The sequence below is a fragment of the Knufia obscura genome, assembly GCF_036327395.1.
Source record: "Knufia obscura strain CCFEE 5817 isolate CBS 148926 chromosome Unknown scaffold_25, whole genome shotgun sequence".
Taxonomy (NCBI): Eukaryota; Fungi; Ascomycota; class Eurotiomycetes; order Chaetothyriales; family Trichomeriaceae; genus Knufia; species Knufia obscura.
Genome location: NW_027042711.1, coordinates 1 through 21779, shown reverse-complemented (window position 1 = coordinate 21779; position 21779 = coordinate 1). Strand labels below are relative to the sequence as shown.

The window sequence follows — 21779 nt, the reverse complement described above, 5'->3', positions numbered from 1 at the left end:
AGCCTTGAAACGGCGACGCAATGGTTGAGTAATGAGAGCAAGAAGTGAATATACAAAATAACTTAACGCGTTCTGGCTGTGCTTGTGATGGGGAAGAGTGCAGTTCGGTTCAGGTCCAGGGTCGGCACGGCTTGGATGGTGGGCAGGCGTAGGCCTTTTAGGGCAAAACTAGACCCAAGATAACCTAAGCCTGGTTCGTTGCTGCGCGGAAGTCTCCAGATTTTACTGGGCCTCCGTCAGCCACCATTCGTCCACGAAAATGATGCGTCAAAAACGTGCAGGGCTCAGCAACTGATCCTGATCCTTCGCCTAAGGAGTTGCTGCTCTAATTCTGCCTGTCAAAGGAGAAATATTCGCGGGTGTACAAGGTCCATGCACTGCACTTCCAACCGGCTGAATTGTTGAGAATTAGGCGCGACTGCAGGAATGGCTGGCTAGGTAGAATGAGCAGGCGTGTTGCGAGATGAAGATGATGTCAGCAGAAGGTTGTTATGTAGGAAAGGTCGAACCGAGTTTGATCAAAACAAGGCCTGCCTCGTAGTTTTGAGTTGATGGAGGAATAAAAGACGTTGAAAGGTGATGAGAAGAAGAAGTTCGAGCAACGTGCTTTCTGTCACTGATGGTGAAGCAAGTGCTGTCGCGTGTCTTGTGCTGCTGGGACAGCCAGTGCTCAAAACGGAGCTTCTTTTGTGTTCTCGATCCAGATACTTGATCTGAGCAATGCTAGGCGATAACTTGCCCCTTAACTAGATGGTCTGACCTATGATGTACATCATCGTGATCAATCCTCCAACGCTGATGCTCTGACCAATCCAAAACGAGGTGGAGGCTCATTGTCAAACAACATCAGCAGCCGCAACGAATCACATGTCTATCTAAAAGTGGATGACACCTTCGCCTTTGCTCATTCGATATTGCTTCTTGTCAAGCTGTGTTGTCACAAGAACGATCAGGATCGGGCTCACCGTTGGCTCAACTACCCAATTTCTCGTATGCTTTGTCTTCTCGAAAATACGGTCTGCGACATCAGGCGCCTACCCAAGCACCACACCGCACATGGTTGGGTACACAGGCAGCAGCACAACTCCGAAGGTGGCAATGGTAACGACTGTGCCTTGCGTCTACTTGTGCGAGACCATGCCAGATACGGCTCCACTCAGCCAAGGGGAATTGTACCCGAAAGTGCCGCAGTATTGAGCATGAGTCGGCCCTGTACTGAGCCAATGGTAAGGACACCGGATTTGGGCATGATGCTGTGTCATCAGATCACTGTGGTCGTTCTGGGGCGAAGACAGCATAAGCAAACAGCTTTCCTCTTGTGTTCCTCGTTCGCCTGTGTGCCATGAGTCGTGGTGCTCCTCACCGGTCAGGACAGCAACAGCTCCCGAGCAGGCATATAGCCGTCGCATCAAACGAACACCGATTGTGATGTTGTGGTATTCTTGTTCGGTAATCTGAAGGCTTGAATTCATTGCAAGTCTACAGATCATGACTGTCAGACCTGCGAAAGGCCGTACAACGTCTGAAGGCTTGCGGCGCTGTTATGAGCTATGTACATGCCTGGCCCTCGTGGAAGAAATGTCACGGGTGAACTTCCGCAGTCGACCGCGGTCATGCAAGCATAACTCGTGCTCTTCGAAACGATATCAATGAGATCGCTATAGTGCGGTCGACGTGAGTTTGTGGCATTTCGAGGCACTGGGTTGCCCACGCAGGCTGATCTTCGTGTCAATGGTGTTCAGCCGGTGGTAAGGTAAGCTCCTTGGTCTTTTACTTCGTTACCCTGTCTTTCATCAACGTCGCAATCTGCTGATGAACAGGGACGGTCCAACGTGAAGACAAGTAATTCAATCAAGGGTTGGCGATGTCTATATGAAAGTACAAGACGATGATCCGAGATGCATTGTTTCCATTGTTTAAAATTATCCAGGAAGGTGCCTCACAGACCAATTCACGGCTGCTTTGGAGGGCACACAGTTCTGAAAGGCACATCGCGTTGGATAATGTCAGGAGATTTACAAGGCACACCTGAGTTCCAAAAAATGGCAGGTGCGCCCAAACAATCAGCCAATGCAGTGGTCAGCAGTGAGGAAATCAACCGTTGCGACAACGGCCACGAAATGGTTCTGACATGCTCCTGAGCTATAAAATCAAGCACTTCCAGAACGTATCACAGGCCTACAAATCGTTCTTGATATTCTTGCAAATGCTCACCCTGCAATGCTGATTTCGAGATGCTGAAGGGCCCCGGAAGAAGAATAATCGACCAGCTCGATATTCCAGCCGGAAGATGTCTTCAATTCTCGGTTATCACTATGCCGCTCTGAGCTGATAGAAGTTTGACTCCACGCTCAGTAAGTATACACAAAGTGCGGACTTTCGTCTCCCAGCTCCTTCACTTCCTCCTCGCTCTTACCCTCGTTCTTCCAGTCCTCCTTACCCGCAGCTCTCTTCTTGTTCATGCCCAAGAAGTAAAACCACATGATGGCGTAGATAATGACTGCCATAGCTACCATTGCAAGACTGACAGCATGGCCGGTAATGTAGCGCGGACCATCTTGCGTTTGATAAATGAACGGCGCCATGATGCCGGACAGATTACCACACGTCAGCTGGAGACCAGTTGCCGTTGTTCTCTTGCCGTATCGCGGATTGTCTGATTCAATTAGCACATGGAGTTCTCTGAAGGTCAAAATACTTACTTGCGGGTAGCCAGCCGAGAGGGATACCAACAACAACATAGAGTCCCATAGCGACTAAGAAGCATCCAAAATACTTTGCACCGTTGGCGGCCGGACTGATCAAGATAGCGTAGCCGACGATGCTCACAAGACCGAAAGTCACGGTAGCAATTCCTCTCTGCTGGAATCGATCACTGAACCAAGCCACAATCAGGTAGGTGATGGCTCCCAACGCATAACAAGGAATCGTCAGACACTGCACCTCAGCGGAGGACCACGTCCCAAGTCCTCGGATAATAGTAGGCAGAAAGGTCGAGTAACCGTAGAGCATGGTGTCCACCCCGAACTGACCCAGACAGAACATCCAGATCTTCCAATCCTTGAGACCCTTGAGCACATCCGCCTTGATGAATTCATCGGCTGACTTTGAGTATCCGGATTGGCGCTCTTTACGGATGATCACGAGTTGCTTCTCCTCTGGTGTTAGATACCTCGCAGTCTCAGGGTTATCAGCCAGCCACCACCAGACCGCGATGCCGAGGACGAAAGTTGGCAGACCCTCGATGATCCCGTTCGACGTCAGCACGTTTGGTATTCTGCGGGTTGTTGGTGACTCACATGATCCAGCGCCAGCCTCGTTGACCAGCTACGCCATCCATAAATCCAATTCCGTATGCGAGGAGGCCGCCGACGGAGCCACTAATGGCGGCGCTGACGAAGAGGTATCCTACGCGCAGAGCAATTTCTCGTCGTGTGTAGAAGAGGGTGAGGTAAATTGTTAGACCTGGGAATAAGCCTCCTTCCAACGCCCCAAGCACAAGCCTGCAGGCTATCAGACCTCCGTAGCTTTGGGTGATGCCTGTTAATGTCGCTGTGATGCCCCTAAGCAGACACGTTAGTGAGTCCGCGACCATACAGCGATATTGAGGAAGATCGTGAACGCAAGCGATCAAGGGAAGCAGGTTGCACCATATCTCGGCCAACCGTGCTCGGGAGTACGCCACCTCATACTCGACGCGCAATATGAATCTCACAGAAACTCACCAAGCAGTGGTCAAAAAAGCCAACCACCTCGACGGCGTAAACTTCTTGATGACCAGATTTGACGGCAGTTCCGACAGAATATATGTGACGAAGAGGATCGAAACGGCGGTTTGGAACTGGTTGCCAGCCATACCGAGGTCCTCCTCGAGGCCGTAAAGGCGCGCATTGCCTACTTTCGTATTAGATAATGCTCTCCATACTCGCTTTCAGTCCTCAGTACCTATGTTCACCCTGTCGAGGAAGGAGAAGAGGTACAGCAACATGACCGGTGGAACAATCCACATATCCAGCTTTCGAACGAGCTTTTTCTCGGCAACATGGTCGATCTCGGGCACATTTGTATCGGTATTGTGGCCCGCATGAGCTAAAGAATGTGACTTCTCATCGCCTGGTGAGAGGCTTCGTGCCTCGGTGTCGTTCATGGTCGTCATCGTTGCCTTTGCTCTTATCGAACCGCCTCTCAGGTTAGTATTGCCAAAACACTCAGATATCTGTTCAAAACATCATAAAAGCAGAAGACATACGAAGGACTGGAGGACTGCTATGCTAAAATCAATATTCAAACTTCATTGCGTGACAAGAAGCTCCGGTACAAGGGCGCAACATTATGATATGACGATCCAAGTCCCGCCACCAAAATGTCGGTTCAGGACTTGGCGAACATGGGCCGAGATAAGACGTTCCAGCGGGATCTTGAGCCCGACAAATCCTGTGATTGGACAAGTGGTCGCTACCACCAATTGGGCTAGCGTCCGTTCCGTCAAAAATGGGGGGCTGCGGGAGCCTTTGGTGACCTTTAATCTGTACAAATGCAGAAGAGCAGGAGGCTTAATTTTCGATCTCGAGCTGATATTAACAACAACAATAAAGCATGCGCACTGCCGTCGAGTGTTGTATGCACGCTGATCTACAACAACGTTCATGCTCCGGCGCCCTCCCCATCCATTTTCGATTGTCCATCTATGCCGCTGCCTTAACGCCTCCAATGCTCACACTGTCCAAATCAACCGGTATACCCTAAACCAGTCAACTCCTTCCTTACAGATTCCTCGCTAGTGATCTTCTTGACCTGGGTATCTTCAAGCTTCTCACCTCCCGCATGTCTCATCTTGAGATCTTCAATAGCTCTGATCTTCTTGAGCAGGCCTCGAATCTTCTTCTCCTTTTCTGAAACGATGCCGCCTGGTGTGGTTGGGCTGCTGACATCGATGGCAGGTGGTTCGGTCTGGACCGGCACAGGTGGAATGGAGGCTGTATCGACAGCAGCTGGCTTTTGCTTCTGTGCTTGGTTGTTCGTTGGTCGATGTGAAACGCCATTAGGTCCTGATTGAGTATTCCTCCGGCTTGAGCTTCGGCTACGGCCATTTCTTGGCCCGGTTGGCACATCGGCGCCTAGGCTAGCATTGTTCTGACCTCCTCTGCTTCGATTTCGTTGGTGTTGGCTACCTGGGCTTCTGTTCGGGCTCTTAGCTCGACCATTCGTAGCCTCTGGAGCGAGACCATCGGGTCCATCCTTCGTAGCTTCAGCAGCTGCCTTCTTCGCTTCTCTCTTCTTCGCGTTCTTCTTTGCAGATTTTGACAATGGCTGAGCATCGGCAGCTTCAGCAGTGCCTGTCAAGCTAACACCACCGCCGGGAGCGGCACCAGGTGGCAAGGACTTCTCAGCTGGCTCGGCACCTGGAATGGTTCTTGTTCTGGGCTTGCCGAAACCATTTACATTGCTGGAGAAGGAAGACGAGCTGTCTCGGACGAAGGCAGCTCCACCTTCGTCTTCGCGCTTGAAGGCTAGTGGTGTAATTTGTCCTCGGGCACCTGGAGGTCGATAGGCACCAACAGGCTTGCTCGGGGTCTTCTTGGTGGCCATGTAGTCTGTAGCGCTAGGATGTGGTGCTGGGACTTGCAGCATGGGATTGGCCCCGAGCGGATGAGCCGATGTTGGCTGAGGTCGCCAGCAAACGTGGTATAACTCATTTATATCCTCATTGTACATCAGTTGGCCAGCGGCGTGCCAGATGCGCACACCGTTGTCGACTCGCAGACGTGGAGAGGTTGTGGCAGTGAGAATGTGCTTGCCATCGGGAGACCACTCGCACAGACTGGCGTTGCTTGCTTCGATCATGCAGACTTTGGTGTAATCTTTCTCGAGGTCGTAAATGTCCATCTGCCCAGCAAGATTGCCGAAGCCGGCCAGGAGCAAGTACCTTCCGTGCGGAGAGAAGAGTACAGTGTTTCTCGGACCGAGAGTAAAAGTGTGTACTGCCTGAGCTCTTGCGTTGAAGATGACCGTCTTCGCAGGCATGTATCCATAGACAACAGCAAAGCTGTTAGATTTGGGTGACCAGGAGACATCGTGAATAGGTCCTTCTTTATCGAGATCGATCCGCGAGTCGAAAGAGCCGTTTGCACTCAATAGATACATCGTTGTTTCTCCATAGTAGCTTTTTCCGGTCTTGTCGACCTCTGTTTGTGCCAGGACGATCAAGTTGGTGCCTGCGTCATTCCACTTCAGTTGAACCTTGTCACCCTTGAAGAAGTTCTTCTGCGATACTGGAGTAGTGAAGTTCGGCACGTTGTAGACTCGGACTGCGGCTGGTTGTCCCTGCTCCTGTCAGTAACCATGATCAATCTAGTATCGTGCTTACTCACCTTTCTTTCTGGCACGAATACGGCGATGCTGTGGTTCTCACCTGGAGAGACAGCAAAGTCGGACACGCCTTCAACGCGCAATTTGTTCCAAACTTTTGTCAGATCATGACTTTCATAGATCTGGACCTCGTTGGTGACGACCCTGGCGCAGAACTTCTCATCGAAGGTGTACTGCAAGTTCCAGCCAGTCTGCGATCTCTGGACAAATCGGCCAATGTTCTCCTTTTCTGTATCAGTCGTGTCCTCAGCAACTCGCCAGACTTTCAGATTCTTCACGGCATCTCCTGTAGCCTCGTCCTTGGAAGGTCTCTGCCATGTTATGATGTAAGTTCCTTTCGGCGAGAAGCCAAGTTCGAAGGTGTGCTCAGCTTGCAGTGTGGTCACTACAGCAGCTGTCTCGGCGTCGATCACATTGACCCTGCATACTGTCAGTGAAATTCTTCATTGCCCTCCTCCCTACGACTCACTTTTGAACGTCAGCCCAAGCGAAGTATCTGCCACATGGCGAGTAGGCACAGCATCGTATGTTGCCCTCTGGTCTAATACTGTTAGCAGGCGGACTCTGAGGTAAGGGATAACACTGAGCCTACTTCGTAAATCCAGAGAGTGGCTCGTAGACTGGTGCGGTATTGAGCACACCAAGTCCCTTAGCAGTGCGATCTGTGCTGTGTCAATATGTTCTGGCGTCGGCTTGCATGCGTCAAGAGGACTCACAAGCGATCTGAGTTGTCGCCATGTTGGCGGCGAGATTTCGAATACTGGGAAGGACGCCCGTTGAGATATTGCAAGTCTTCGAATATGGTTACTGGCTGTGCTGTGACAATGAACTTCAATTGTAGGTGAATAGAAAGTCGGGTTCGGAACAGGCTCTTTTGCTTTGGACAGGGTTGTCACAATTCTAGTCTCGCCGTACTTGACAAGTAAATGTCAGCAATTGCGGGTATATGACTGAAACTGTACGGCGACCTGATAGAGGAAGAGGAGGTGGAGGATGGGAGAGGAAGAAGACTACTGTTTACTGCGAGAAATGTCCTAAAGTTTATGGCTGACCGTCATTGCGTTCGCAGTCACGCTAGCCGCTGATCATTTGGTGCCTTGATGCCTCATTCAGGGATGTTCCTCTGCAGTGCTGGTTTTGGCGAGTCTCTACCCTACCTTACTATGGTACATCATCCTTCGACTTCACGTACTTCACTCCCATTCATTCATGAACAGATTCCAGTCTTCCACTAGGTTGGCAGATAAATCAAAGTGTCGTTCCCCTGTCGGACGGACGGTAGAAAGTAGACTAACTAATTCACCTATTTCCTACCAAAGGCGTCCTCTCCGAGTTCCATAAGTGCAACTCTCGCCAAGCATGCGAACTATCGAAAGTGTCTCCTCCACACGGTCTACAGCAAGAGCTGTTGCGCACGTGCAGGTCGTGCTTGGTGACCTCCCCATTACCATTTTGAGCTGTTCGAACATTCGGGTCGAAGGTAGCACGGGACATGAAGCATACCGTACGTTACTGGTACCTTCCTGAAGTGCTCAAGTGCAAATTTGTCGAGTCCTCAAGTCGAACCATACGAAACAATGGAAGAGTCCAGCACGTGTATCTGCCGCCTTCAGACCCGAGGAAATCATGAGACTGCTGCCAGAGTAAAAATACTCAGGTGGCATTTCGTACACAATTCGCTGAGGACCATAAATCAACAACGCATGTTGCCAGAGCACAAGCAACCTGAATGCCCTGTGGTGCCCTGCTCAAACAAGATTGCGAAGGATGATCCCATGGCTGAGCAGTTGCTGGCAGCTGTCGAGGAAAGGCACCATCAACACGCGGTCGCTGTGGCGAAGAGGCGTCTTCTATCAGTCTAGGTCCTGAAGAACATACATGGCGCGGTCCCCAAACCCCCTACTCATGGGTGATGTAAGCCGCACAGGCGATGCCGTCAGCGAGCTGTCCGAAAGTCCTGAGGTCAACGTGACACGGCAGTGGACGGAGCAGCCGAGCCAAGGATGGCTAGAAGATTCATCGTGCAGAGCCATACTCAAAAGCACAATTGTCACACGCACAATGGTCCTCGAGGCTTGCTGGGTCATGCAATCTGCGCGCTCAGACGAATGCCAGGTAAGCCAAACGCATATCGAAAGTATCGTTCACACAAACATCCTGCACAAGGCTATCGTTGGCGTGCTCCTTGTATTCAAGAAAGTGCATGCCTGTGACGGCTCTGTCGTTGGGCCTATGTTTCGTGGATGGATGCACTTCCTTGGGCCCCCCGCATCAATCCATGTGAAACAGGGAGCGAAGGCGAACGATCACCACTTCGTGTCCATTCCAAAGCTCAGACGCCACTGACAACCTCGGCGCCGCCGTCATCTAATCGCGAAACATTTCTCTAGCAGCCAGTTCTGCGCCTGCTTGTGCCCACAACCGGTAGAGCTCTTTGTCGGCCAACTCTTCCAAGGCCTTGTGTTGACTAACGGATGTGCAACGCCATATGAGTTGCTTGATCGAGTATGCCATCCAGAAGAAGACGGCAAGCAATAGATACTCTTGGATCTGAACATGCATGCTATACTTTCGCCAGCCATCGTGCGCGGTATGTGTCACTGTTCGTGTATGCAGGCAGGGTCTGCAAGTCGAGGATTGCTAAGCCGTGGACAAGGTAGTGTTGAGGAAGAACTAAAGTCGTTGAGGCCACGTATTGCGAATTCTGGCAGAGTGTAGATTCAGTCCCTTCGATCAGAGTCAAGTTATTCGCGTTGGCCAGAGCGCATTTATATATGTTGAAACCGACCTGCAGCACAGGTCCTCCGCTGAATTTGTCTTCTGCCGCTCGTCTGTTGTGGTTCCGGCAGCTGAATCAGGTACCACGATTGTACCTACGGTCCGGCTGTAGGCAACTCTGTGTAGACGCTACCATCTGCGCTCCGATAAGAACTGAAGATATTGTGATTAGTTCAGCACCTGCCGGACGCAGGTGTCATTTGCTCATTCAAGCGCTAGGCCTGAAGACGCTTCAGGGAACATAATACTCCTATTCAAAAGGGCCAAACTGAATTTTCGCAGCTTTAGAAGCTTGCATCGGGTCTGTTTCTGCACCTACCACACCCTGCACTAACTTGTGCGCGTTCCCTGGTAAGCCGCTTCACCTGTACCTCTTGTTTAAGGAAGTTCATATGTATATCTCCGCTAGAAGGTGTTTGTGTTGTGATGTCGCTAACCATGTGTCTAAATGATGCCCATTTGTCATCCTCCATAATGCTGCCACCAAACACCCATCGCAGCCCCCACAACCAAATCGCACATCTTCAGGCCTTCATCTTCAATGATCAACTTTCCGAGCTTGGCACTATGACCTCTGAATCCACCTCCTGCCTTTTCTCTACCCAAACGCAAGGACAATCGGGCCTCCTCGTCGTTGTCCTCAGATGCCGTCGGTTGCGCTGAGAACGTAGAGCGGGGATAATCACTGGACTGCTTGCACTGACTGTCAACACCTGACATTCGAGTCTGAGGATAGTGAGAATCGGTCAGGTTGTTGGTTGTCGGCGTGCGAACGTTAGACAAATCCCCTAGTACATCATCGCTGTCATTCGAAGATCTAGTACGATGATAGCTCTCGCGAGTTCTATTCTTGAGACTCTGGAGGCTCTGCCGAAAATTCTCCTTCTTGGACTTGAGAAGTTCAGAAACCGGAAGCGTGTCTGGCTCTGGTTGCCTTCGTCTTCGATCAGAGTCTTTGATGCTACTCAACAATGACCACCCGAGGTTGAAGCGCAGCTCGCCGACATTGGCAGTCGTGCTTTCTGCCGCAGACGAGTTGCTGTTGATGGTATGCTTGATTTTCAGGGATGTCCCATCTATGGCATTGACAAAGGTGCATGTTCCGTGCCATGGCGATTCGAATGCAAGAACGTTCTTCTCCAGACCTGGCTTTGTAGGATCGATCTTGCCGATTGAATCGGACGAGTTAGTGCGCTGGTAAACTGTCCGCCTCAGGTCAGACATAGCCATTCTTCTGAAATCAACAATCCTGCTGAACGATGTTACTGGCGCGTCAGGAGTTATTGTAGACATGAGAGAGATGGTAGCTGACTGTATGGCCTGCTTGATTGATGTTGCATCCGAGCGTGCAGAACCTGGTCGCGGTGTCTCCAGTCCAGCATCTCTAGCAAAGCGACCGTAACCGGGTGTATTCAGCTCCACGGATACGGGTCTTATGCTCGAGCCAGTGAATGTCGGTTGCAGTAAGGTGATTGTCCCAATATTCCACTGGCTACCAGAAGCAGGATCTCTGCGGATGATTGTCACGGGAAGGAAAGTCGAATCTAGGCGGCGAGCTAGTTCGGGACTAGAGATCCCGTTCGTAACAGAGTCGTCCTGAAGAGCATGCTGGGATACAGGTTCGGCAGATTCACGACTTGGTGCAGGAGACGCGCCTCTAGAATTGGTCTGAGCATATGTTGGCACTAGCTTGCGAGTGGGACGTATAGCTTGGTTCTCGTGGATGGAAGGCGAAAGAGCATAGTCGCCAGTCGCGTTGTGGATGGTTGGAGGAGCTGTGGGAGATATCGGCTTGCGATGTATGCCAGTAGCGATGCGGGTATCGAGTTTCAAATCTCTCCCACGATCAGGTGAACCATAACTATTATTCTGGTGCTGAAGGCCGGAAGGCGGCACAGCCAATGGTTTGTATGGTTGGTATTGCTGGGACTCTTCTGGCGTCGGAGGCAGCGGATGTTTTGCCAAAGGTGATGAGGGTAAAGGCTTCCTTGCGACTGGAAATTGTGGTCTGCTCAATTCTTCCGACCTCCGTTCCTGATCAAGCGACCTCTTCAAGTCATCGTCCTCGGGCGTATTCACGTGCAGGTAGTAAAGACTTGACTGTATGGCATCCAAGCTAATGGATGCCTTTGTGGGTGGCTTGAGGGGGAGAGGAACACATCTGCGCATGGTCAGCAGTCACTCATACCCATCAAGCACAACACTAACCTTTGCTTCCTGGAACTCGTACAATGTACAAAACCAGCGGCTCGTGTACTCGATGAGTCGGATTACGTGGGTATTGAGGCGGGTTAGCGAAGAGGTTGGTGAGAGCAGACAGTGATTGCGCTTCCACAGGGGCACTCATTTGTGCATGACAGATGAAGATTAGCAGACCAAGACTAGCTGAGACTTGGGTATCTGGGAATCATTCTCTCAACTTCGATACAGAAAACTGAAACATGTATGCCTGCGATGTCATGCTGCGCATTTAGATTCGTAAACGGTGCAAGTAGTGGCGAAGTTACATGTCATCGGCGACCATCAAAGCCGTCCACTTGCGATAGCAAAGGCGTCCATTAGAACATGGCTAACAACAGTGTCTACGCCAACAATGGCCTCACCGCCGTCCGTTCTGCGAGGAACTTCCCTGGAAGTGGGATAGAAATGGATGGTTGCGTCTTGACAAGGAATTGCTGATCATACTCTAACGGCGGCATGCAAGGGCCAATCCTCGCCGAAAGCTTGTTGCTATTATCCGCACCAAATAGGCATCAGATAAGCAGGCACGACTGGCTTTACGGAAGCAGTCACAGCCGCAAAGCTGAGGAATACTTCGGAACACTCTATTTCCAACGACATGCAGAACTCGAAAGTTAGGGCGCTGCGGACACTACTCATGCTCTCTTCTTGTCACGCACTTGGCCTCATGCTACTGTAACCTATGCTCTCGGAAAGCAGAGCCCATCGTCAGTAATCTTGTCTCAGTCGTGATACTGGCATTGTACGACATACTGCCTCGTGATAAGCACCAAATACTGCTCCATGCTCATTATATGGCTAATGAAACCTGATGTCAACAAATCCTTTCCGCCAGACTAGATATCAGCAAGGCCCGCCCGGTGACAGCACACACTCACCTTCCGTCTCACAGCGAGTTGTGTCAGATGGCAGCGGCTCAAGGACGGCAGATCTATCTGTTGACACTAAGGTGCCCAGCTCACTCAATCGACATGTAAGCTTCGCTTCACCACCAGTCGACAGTACCATTCCAGCCGCCTCTTACCCTTCGTCGCCGGAATCAGTGAGGTCCCCTCCCTCACACCTTGGTCAGCCTGCGACACCGAACTACCGCACTGCGTTCTTAAACGACCCGTTTGAGGATTTAGGTCGAGATGCTAGGCAGGACAATACTATCCAAGAGGCATTGAGCAATGCAGAGAGCAATGCCACTATTGGCAATGGAGTACCTACAGGACTGGAAGAGACAACAATCCGTGATACGTTGAGCCGGTTCGCGCCTGCGCCGCGTCATGCACCTATGGCCACAGGAGAACCGACGGCACCGCAGCTGATCCAGGCTACTCGCCAGTCGTTGGATGTTGATGCATTTCAGAGACTGCTTTTGACAGGTGATAGCGGGAGAAGCACACCAGGTACAGCCACCCCACCAACAGGGAAGCACAACTCCCGAGTATTGAACGACAGCAGTTCTGGGACCGACATTACATCCTTGTCACAGGCGTCAATCTATGATATGCCTGGCATGCAGACTCGAAGTCACGACGACACGCCAAGGACATCCCATGAAAAGGATCGTGATACTGACGACAAGTTGAGAGTCCCTCCACCTGCGCCTGCACCTCGACGCGGAAAGTCAGTGAAATCGAAGGTTCCTCAATCAGCACCTGCCAAAGCTGCCGTTCCAGAAAGTACTACTGGCTCGCAAGACATGAACCAAGAGCAAATGCTACGGAGGCCGCCAACGCCACCAATATCTCGACGACATAGTCATCGTACTCCATCCATTAGGAGCGAGGAAGGCGTAATATCACCTTCAGAAGCTAGTTCGCCTACAGAATCCTTACGTACAATTCACAAAGCACCACCTCCGCCTCCTATACCTAGACAACAGTCTGTATCACACAGAAGACCTTCAACTGATCTCGCACCCACAATTGAAGAGCCAGAGACAGGACCAACCCCTCTCAACAATAATAGGAGGTCCTCCAGTGACCGCCCAATGCCGCCCATTTCGAGAAACTCGTCTCAGTCAGTCAAGAGGCAGAGTCTAGGATTCATGAACCCTCCTCCGGTGCCACCACCGAGGAAAGGACGTGCTTCGAGCAGGAGCAGCATGGACAGCTTCAGGCCATCATTGTCCTCTATTACAGGTGAAGAAAGTGGGCAGGAGAACAATCAGGCTGAGCCTCATCGGCAAGCGAACGTGAAGGATCCGAAGAACTTGAACGCTCCGAGCGCGGACAGCATCCTAGCTGAGCTTGCCAACCTACAGAAGGAGGTGGATGCAGCTAGACGAGGGGCATAGGTCTGGTACAAACCCCAATTGAACATACGCCAGCACGAGATATAGCATTATTCCTTTTCCTCCTGTACTTCATTAGAATCCAGAGCTAAACAAGAGGCTTGCGAACAGTCTCCTTTTGTTAGTGCACGTGCAGTAACCCCTTCTCGATCAGCGACGTGAAACGCGTCTGATACCCCAGGCTACGTCACTCGTGGAATATCGAGGCTCAAATGCCCCACGACCTGACCGTTTGAGGCGTGCAATGCAGCCAATCACACCCAACATCTTCACTTGCATGGGTTCACAAGTTACGCCAGTGCCTTGGATTATGCTCTACCGATTCGAAATGTTCTGCCTAACTCTGCAGCAAATCGTCGCTTTCTCAGACTTAGATCTGAATCGGTAAACCTGTACTTTGGATCTCTCCGAGGTGTGCCCCCGAAACTTCTCTTCCCATCATTGCATGACCGGACCTGCAGCTCCAGCAAGACTCTCGACGACCAGGCTACGTGCCATATCCCGACACTTTGCGACAATAGTCAGAGGTGACAACTTCACACCAACACCCCAGGGAGCGCAACACGTTTCTGTCACCTGGCGCCTACCTGTACATCCTTCTTCAAGTTCTTATTCGACGATCCAATAAATTGACTCTCAATAAGCCCGCCATCTCCCCCGCAAAACAAACATGGACAGAAGACCAGGAATGCTCATAAATCGTAAGTCTACCCCAGGCTTGCACCAACTCTAGTTGCTAAACTATGCACAGTGCCTCCACCGCCCTCTGACCCTACAACCCCCAACGAACCCGGCCCAGGCACACCCAACAGCACCACCACCTCCCTCTCCGCCCTCAGCGTAGTCGCCATAAAAGACGGCGCAGCTGGCCACAACCACCATGCCACTCACCACGGTCCGACACGACACCCACCCTCCGGCGCGACCCTTGACGCCGAGCGCGCAGACCGAATCTCGCGGTTGGCAGGGCTAGAAAGAGTCTCAACTGTGCGGGCTAGCAACCAGAGCGGGAATGCGCCATCTACAGGCCAATATGGGCAGGCGCCGTATGCGAAGGAGATCAGCACGGTTGGAACCGCGAGTGCGACTGGTAGTGTAGGTGGGAAGACGACGTGGGCTGACGAGAGTATGGACTATGAGAATGCGGACAAGATGAGTGAGGACCAGGATGAGAATGAGGGCGACGGCGCGAGTAGCACGGGTGGCTTCAGCGACGAGGACAAAGCAAGTCTTGTTGGATTTGGCGAGGGCGCTGGCAGCACGGTTTCCGGACCTGTCAACACGGCGAATGCGCGCATGATTGGGCTTGCGGCGAGAAATAGCATGAACAATTCGTATGGATATGCGCAGACGACACCGCGTACGCAGCCTATGCAGTCGCGGCCGGATTCTGGAGGAAGCACACCAATGAGCGGGATTGAGCGACCGAGTGTGGCAGCTGGAAGTACGGATCCGAAGATGATGGATGGCATCAGCTTTGATCAGGGTGTTGTTGATACCACTGTGAGCACGCCGCCGCCTGCTGCGGAGCAATTACATGGTAGTCGGTTCAGTGGAGTGGGTGCTCAGGTGGCCGAACATGTTATGAGGGATAGGATTGACGATCAAGCTCCCCGGACTATGACAACACCTCCGAGCCAGCAGTCACTCGGTAGATTTGGTTTTGAGAGAGACTAGGTGTTTAGCGGAAGGTGTTGGTGATAAATAGCGTGGTGTTTGGCGCGAGCAACCTATGGAGAAAGAGTGGCGATACCACGAGCTTACTAGTTGGGCTGAACTAGCAGCGGACCTTCCTATGTACATGTATCAATACCATTAGCTACAAATGTTTCATGCCGAAACAAGCAATAAGCCAAAGCTCCGTACCTGCATTTAATCCAGAAATGGAAAGCATGTCTAAGGCTGCTAGGGCACCAGCATATATCTATGGGAACAAAGTCAGCCACCAGTACGAAAGCTCACCTTTTCCCACATCAACTATCATCCATCTTCATACTCTCCACCCCATTCCGCTCATTCCACTCCTTATCAATAACATACAACATCCTCTGCGCAGACGGAACAATATCCAACGCCTTAACACTAACCCTCTCCTTCTTCCTGCCCTGCGCCAACACCCACACAATCTGCTCCGCTACATCCTCAGCCAGTAACGGCTCAAATCCCTCCATAAACGTATCATACTGTCCCTTATCAAACCCAACCCGCTGCTTATGAAACGTCGTATCCGCCACAACACCCGGTCGCAACGCAAGCACACGGATATTCGTCCCCTGGAGTTCTGTCCGTAGCGAATTCGTGAATCCTTCCTGAGCTGCCTTGGTGGTGTGGTAGATCGCTTCACCTGGGAATGGTGGGACCTCAAGGGCCGTCGTGGAAGTGATGTTCATAATTGTGCCGGACTTGCGCTCCATCATGCCGGTGTTGAGGATTGCGTGGGTGGTGTACAGCATTCCTTTCAGGTTGGTGTCGACCATTGTGTCGATGTCTTCGAGTTTCAGGTCGGGGAAGCGGGCTGGTGCACCGATGGCGAGGCCGGCATTGTTGATGAGGACGTCGACTTGCGCTATGCTACCTTCCGATAAGACTGATTTGACTGCTTCGTAGACGGCGCTGGACTTCTGGATATCGACTGAGCGATGCACGACGGCGGTCTTGTTCTCGGAGGTAGTGGTGATGGTTTTGGCGACTTCCTCGAGTTTGTCGCCTGATCGTGCGAAGAGGATGAGTGCTTTGGCACCAGCTTTTGCGCATGATATGGCGGCGGCCTGGCCTATGCCGGATGAAGCGCCTGTGATGAGTATTGTGAGACCTGAGAGGACATCTGCTCGAAGCAGGTCTGACATGGTCAGACTGGGACACTCTGTGATATGAAACGAGTGTCAAGAACAGTATCTCTTCACTAGTATAGTCTTCCTCGAGCTTGTTGACGGTCTAGCATTGAGGTTATTTCCCGTCCCGCTTCATATGACCTGAGTGACAGAATGCTATCTTCTGAACTCTCGTCAAGGGTCTCTCTCTTCGTGGCTGGGCTCGTATTCGAACGTTATGGCGTATGTAGAAGTCTCAGATACTACTACAGTATGTGACTTCATATCAACCCTTGGTGGAGCCATCGATCAGGGTGTGACGTTCTCCGCAGCATGACCAGCTACTTTGGATGATATGCTTTCTGGATGCTGGCACCCAGCTTCTAATGTCAGACACCATGCAATCGAGGAATCCCTTAGAGCCAGTGAATGAACAATACGTCCAAGGGCCCGGCGATGAGAATGACGCTGCTACCCAGGGGTGGAGAAAGGGTGAAATTTATCAAAAGGAAGTCCATTGCTTGGGTAGCCATGAGGCACGACATCCGGGTGATTTCTGATATGATAGCTAGTCAGCAGACCGTACGTATCATGGGTTGTGTCTCTCCCTCAACATCCTGCTCAAACCCCATCGTGTGCACAATTCACTCAGAATCTATGACTGCCACTTGTTGTCCGGCAGACAACGTTGAACGTGCTCTTACCTAGATAAGGAACTATCAGCCCCCGGAGATAGGCGACCTCAAGCAATTACGACCCGATCCGCCCCCGGACTTCGGAGTTCGAGCCTCGGGGATAGCAAGCGATTAATTAACTTGAAGCTGAATAATGTTCGGATGGGGCCAGTCATTATTACTCAATATGGCTTTCACCACTCCATTCCATCCTTTCACCTATACATAGGTACCACTACATGCGAGGATCCATCCATCCTAGAGCCAACGACTGCTTACTGATACGGCCATGGCGAATCGTGCATCTGTCATCAGGCGTGTCATCATGTCTGTGTTTAGTGTGAGCGAATCGAGATCTGGAGTGCCTGTTCATTATGCTCAACCTCCTCTTCGATTCTGACGTTATAAAGCCGAGTGAAGGTTGCTTTGCATGAGATTGCTGGTCAGAGTTCCTCGAATCCAAGCAGTACCGGATTACAATTCAGCTCTCAAGACGGCGGTGAACATACCTCATGGCATCCAAAGACGACCTTGTGGTCGTCACCTGTGCTTCAGGCAAACAAGGCTCACACCTCGTCCCATTGCTCCACACTCACTATCGTCTCCGTCTGGTCGTGAACTCGTCGGCATCTGCGACCCGTCTCCAACAGCAATACCCCTCAGCAGAAGTTGTCCAAGCAGACCTAGCCCAACCGAACGACTGCATTACCATCCTCGATGGCGCAACGGCAGTCTACCACATCGGTCCGCCAATCCACCCGCATGAGAAAGAAATCGGCTACAACATGATCGATGCCGCCGTCCTCGAGGCGGCTAAACCCAGCTCATCATTTGCGCATTTCGTCTTCAGCTCTGTCCTCAACACACAGTTGCGCAAGATGTACAATCACGACGACAAGCGATACATCGAGGAATATCTAATTGAATCCGGGCTGAACTTTACAATCCTCCAACCGGCCGACTTTCTGGATATGACTTTCGTGCATTTAATTCAGCAGAGTCGAGATCCGAGCGTGCAGCTCTCGTGGAAGTCCCCATTGGGGCCAGAGAGCAAGAGTAGTCTCGTTACGCTCAAGGACCTAGGAGAGGCAGGCGCGAAGGTTATCGGAGAGCGAGAAAGGCATTATCAGAGCATCTACCCACTTGTGTCTATCGGGCCAATCTTTTACCGCGAGGCAGTGCGGCGCCTTGCAGACACGATTGGGCGGAATATCGAGATTGAAGACTTGAGTTTGGAAGAAAGGGCGAATTTTCTCTGTACGCTCATCTTTGGGAGTGTAGAGGCCACGCCAGTGAGAAGTCGGGACAAGGCAGAGAGGTTGGTCCTCTTCTACCAGAGGCGGGGTCTTCAAGGAAACAAGAATGTGCTTGAGTGGCTGCTCGGTCGTGAGTCGACGGACATAGAGACATGGGCCTCGAACCAGCTCAAAGCAGAGGTATGATTGTCGATCGCTTTGTAGGTCTTGCTGCTTCACGTGCGCTGGCTAGCGAGCCCATACTGGGTTTCTTGGTCCATAAGGCCAGACTGTCGGTCGAATCAGTCGGGACCTAGAGTATTGTTTGTTACGACACGGTCAAACTCTTCCCCCAATGTCAAGTTCGTGAAGATTTGTGCCAATCCAATTTCTTCAGCGCAAGTAGCAGTAAAGCCATTTCCGATTGGTTCAGCTATATTGCAGTTTGCAACTTGAAAGCCGTGTGCCATGAAGTGAATTGATGGTTCCACGGCTTTCAACGAAAGATTGGAGCAACGAAATTGTCCGATGTGCTAGCAGAACACAGCTTATCTGGTGACAAGCGTAAGGCCGAAGCCCAGGCCTCGTCGCCGGCCATGTCGACCACTGACAACTCACACCATCTTTCCCACAACGGTGAGTATCCTCATGCCAATCAACTTCTCACCTCTCTGCAACTCTCCAAACGTGTTCTGAATAGCCTCCAGAATCTCTTTTCTTCCCTCCTGGCCAAGACCAGGTCCCTTCCAGCCAAGCATCCTCTGAACGTGCTCAGGTTGTTCAGACAGTTTCAATACCCCCTTAGCCGTTTCCTCTAAACTCCAGACGGAAAGATCAGCCTCATACTTTACCCTCTCGAATCTCATAGGCGCCCAGTGAGCCTTCACGTCCGTGAAGCCATGCCGAGCAACGAACTCATCAAGCTGATTACCCCACAGAGTAGCGGTCTGGATCGGAAGATACTTATCCATGACTACCAATGCATCCAGGTGCTCATCATCACGTATAGCGCAGGTCCCGTCGGCGTTGGGTGGCAATATAAGCGTGGAATATGTGGGTGCCGGAGGCTCAGTCCATTGGAGGTAACCGCCTGGCTTGAGCATCTTTCTGACGTTACTAATCACAACCTCCTTACGCGTTTCATTCTGGATGAGGACAGACATGATCAGCTTGATGTGGATGACGTCGAATTTGTTGGTATACTGCTCCGGCGGGTCCGAGAAGATGTCGTAAGTAGCAAATGTCGTATTTGCTGGCCAGCTTTGCTTTGGAGGAAACTGTGCGTCGCTGATATCAAGGCCTGTAATTTCGAAGGGTCGTTTTGAGCTCGTCAGCGAGGCGTTGAGGTCAATGACCCAAATGCCGTTGCCTGTTCCGAGATCGAGGATCTGGACGGGGCGTCTATCGTCCGAAAGGGATTCGCTGGAGAGGTCCAAAGCAGATATGATGCTCGGGTGAAGGATATAGCCCTGCCGTGCCACCATTGATTGATGCTGCAGGGTCAAGCGGGCGGACGCCATCGCGTCTCGGGACATGAAGTAGGCTTCATTCTGCTGGTTGGAAGCTGTTTGAGTCGCCATCTTGATCAAGCACAAAGTTTGCCATATTGTGAGAATCAGCTGGGTGTCATGGAATATATAGAATGCGACTACGGCGTCCGTGACATTGAACCAGCGCGGGCGGCCGTTGGAACAAGCTCCTGATTTGAATGGTCGAGCCCGCTACAACCTCTTGCTTCACGACTCGGCTTCGGCGCGAGCTATCTCGTATTCGCTCTTTTGGATCAGGCGGCCTGTATACTACTTGACGAATTATCCTTTTGTCATCCGCCGTGACTTAGTGCTGCCCCCTCGGGTCATAAAGTCTTCACCCAATCTGGATTCCGTGCTATTGGTTCCGTGCTAGTGAGGAATAGGTAAAGACTTTGTGATCCGAGAGAGCAGCATGCTGCGAGCTATCCTGGTAAGACTGCCTTGTAGGCCTTTTACGATGTTATTTGTGAAAGAGACCACGAATGACAAGCAATGCTGCGTGAAAGTGTCGAAGTTTGGACGAACTGGAAGGAAAGGGCCAAATGAGTGGCCTGACCACTCACCGTATCATGGTAAGACTCTGGTCCATGCTAAGTCCATCGTGAGCGTACTTACGACTGAGTTCGGCGGACAATGAGAAAGTCGAAGACCTTACTTTCTGGGGTGCACTGGTTTCAAACATCGCGTAGAAGATTGGTGGTTTTTATTCTCGCTGTGGGCCTCCACCGACAAAACCGACGTGGCCGCATATACGCAGATCAGAAAGAACTGGCGTGCTCTCCGGACACGAAAGCGAAGTCTCAGAGTCCGTCTCGATTCTGGGGTCGACCTCAACATATCTGTCGGTGTTCTTCGAGGTGACAGCTCTTTCTAAGGGGTGCAAGAGCCTGGGACCTGACAAAAGCTGCTACCTTGATATTTCCGGTAGGAACAGCAATGCAGAGCGACAGAAACGCAAGGAAGGAACATCACGTCCATCAAACATCGTTCGCTTCTACACAGTTTGTCATGAGACTTGGCCAGTAAAAGGAGGGCGAAACACGAACAGACTCGAACACAGAGATTGTATGGTGCCAAGAGTTCCTGTCTCGGTCGATGGTTGAGAACCAGACTTTCTGCGCGCGGTTCACAAAGAGAGAGCATCCTGATAGAAGTCTCACGTCGAAGCGTGAGCATTGTATTCGACGCCAATCTGGTCGTCGTGTTGGTATCACGAATATACGAGCAATCTTCACCAGCTCTTGGATCAGACATCGTGCTCTGCCTCACTACCCTCTGCCTGTCATGCCATCAACATCCCCACAAGAGTCTTCATGTTTTGATGGGAGTCGTATTTGGCGAGCACTTCGGAAGCACGTGTACACTTCTTCGTCCTTTCCCTGCGATATGAATCTGACTTATGCAACCAATTCGATAACACCACCAGCCTCTTTGATCTTTCGTTCAGCCTCCTTGCTCACGTATCGTGCTCGCACAACGATTGGGATCTCCGGAAGTCTGCCCTTGCCGAGAACTTTGCTGTAGCCGAGTGGGAGGAGGTCGAAGACTGGAGCGGTGTCCTTCTTGTTGCCGGAGACGTATTCATCTCTTGTCTCTTGTGGGACGAGAGTCCAAAGCTTGTCGAGGTTGATGGTTGGCTTCCAGAACTGGTTCTGGGTCTTGTGGAAGCTGCCCAATATTAGTACCCGTTCAATCGTGATTCGAGTCGCTATGCGACGGAGACAATGGGCGACATACTATCTCATACCAACTTTACCCTGCGCACTGTTAGCATCATTACGCCACAAGGACGACTCATTTGGAAACTCACGAAGTAACCAGGGTGGTACTTATCGATGTTGGTTCGGTGATGGTGC

General features: G+C 51.4%; 9 protein-coding genes across 9 annotated transcripts; 3 read left to right on the top strand and 6 right to left on the bottom strand.

Moving 5' to 3' along the window:
• Window positions 1–2351: 2351 nt before the first annotated feature.
• PMZ80_011097 (uncharacterized protein) lies at window positions 2352–4147 on the bottom strand (the record flags this gene model as incomplete). The annotated part of the gene is made up of 5 exons (XM_064879485.1): window positions 2352–2656; window positions 2703–3277; window positions 3300–3563; window positions 3726–3894; window positions 3946–4147. 5 exons carry the CDS (start codon window positions 4145–4147, stop codon window positions 2352–2354), a joined length of 1515 nt encoding a protein of 504 aa, XP_064724722.1.
• Window positions 4148–4728: 581 nt separating this feature from the next.
• On the bottom strand, window positions 4729–7107 carry PMZ80_011096 (uncharacterized protein; the record flags this gene model as incomplete). Its single annotated transcript, XM_064879484.1, has 5 exons — window positions 4729–6324; window positions 6372–6789; window positions 6839–6910; window positions 6962–7031; window positions 7086–7107. 5 exons carry the CDS (start codon window positions 7105–7107, stop codon window positions 4729–4731), a joined length of 2178 nt encoding a protein of 725 aa, XP_064724721.1.
• Window positions 7108–9609: 2502 nt separating this feature from the next.
• On the bottom strand, window positions 9610–11316 carry PMZ80_011095 (uncharacterized protein; the record flags this gene model as incomplete). The annotated part of the gene is made up of 1 exon (XM_064879483.1): window positions 9610–11316. One exon carries the CDS (start codon window positions 11314–11316, stop codon window positions 9610–9612), a length of 1707 nt encoding a protein of 568 aa, XP_064724720.1.
• An 883-nt stretch (window positions 11317–12199) lies between these two features.
• Window positions 12200–13675, top strand: PMZ80_011094 (uncharacterized protein; the record flags this gene model as incomplete). The annotated part of the gene is made up of 1 exon (XM_064879482.1): window positions 12200–13675. One exon carries the CDS (start codon window positions 12200–12202, stop codon window positions 13673–13675), a length of 1476 nt encoding a protein of 491 aa, XP_064724719.1.
• A 667-nt stretch (window positions 13676–14342) lies between these two features.
• On the top strand, window positions 14343–15349 carry PMZ80_011093 (uncharacterized protein; the record flags this gene model as incomplete). The annotated part of the gene is made up of 2 exons (XM_064879481.1): window positions 14343–14373; window positions 14424–15349. The coding sequence occupies 2 exons, from the start codon at window positions 14343–14345 to the stop codon at window positions 15347–15349; spliced, it is 957 nt and encodes a 318-aa protein (XP_064724718.1).
• A 296-nt stretch (window positions 15350–15645) lies between these two features.
• PMZ80_011092 (uncharacterized protein) lies at window positions 15646–16518 on the bottom strand (the record flags this gene model as incomplete). The annotated part of the gene is made up of 1 exon (XM_064879480.1): window positions 15646–16518. The coding sequence occupies one exon, from the start codon at window positions 16516–16518 to the stop codon at window positions 15646–15648; it is 873 nt and encodes a 290-aa protein (XP_064724717.1).
• Window positions 16519–17668: 1150 nt separating this feature from the next.
• Window positions 17669–18598, top strand: PMZ80_011091 (uncharacterized protein; the record flags this gene model as incomplete). The annotated part of the gene is made up of 1 exon (XM_064879479.1): window positions 17669–18598. One exon carries the CDS (start codon window positions 17669–17671, stop codon window positions 18596–18598), a length of 930 nt encoding a protein of 309 aa, XP_064724716.1.
• Window positions 18599–19005: 407 nt separating this feature from the next.
• Window positions 19006–19971, bottom strand: PMZ80_011090 (uncharacterized protein; the record flags this gene model as incomplete). The annotated part of the gene is made up of 1 exon (XM_064879478.1): window positions 19006–19971. The coding sequence occupies one exon, from the start codon at window positions 19969–19971 to the stop codon at window positions 19006–19008; it is 966 nt and encodes a 321-aa protein (XP_064724715.1).
• A 1349-nt stretch (window positions 19972–21320) lies between these two features.
• RPL28 (60S ribosomal protein L28) lies at window positions 21321–21680 on the bottom strand (the record flags this gene model as incomplete). The annotated part of the gene is made up of 2 exons (XM_064879477.1): window positions 21321–21591; window positions 21661–21680. Coding segments are annotated over 2 exons (291 nt in total), but the record flags the coding sequence as incomplete, so codon positions are not given.
• Between the last annotated feature and the right edge of the window lie 99 nt (window positions 21681–21779).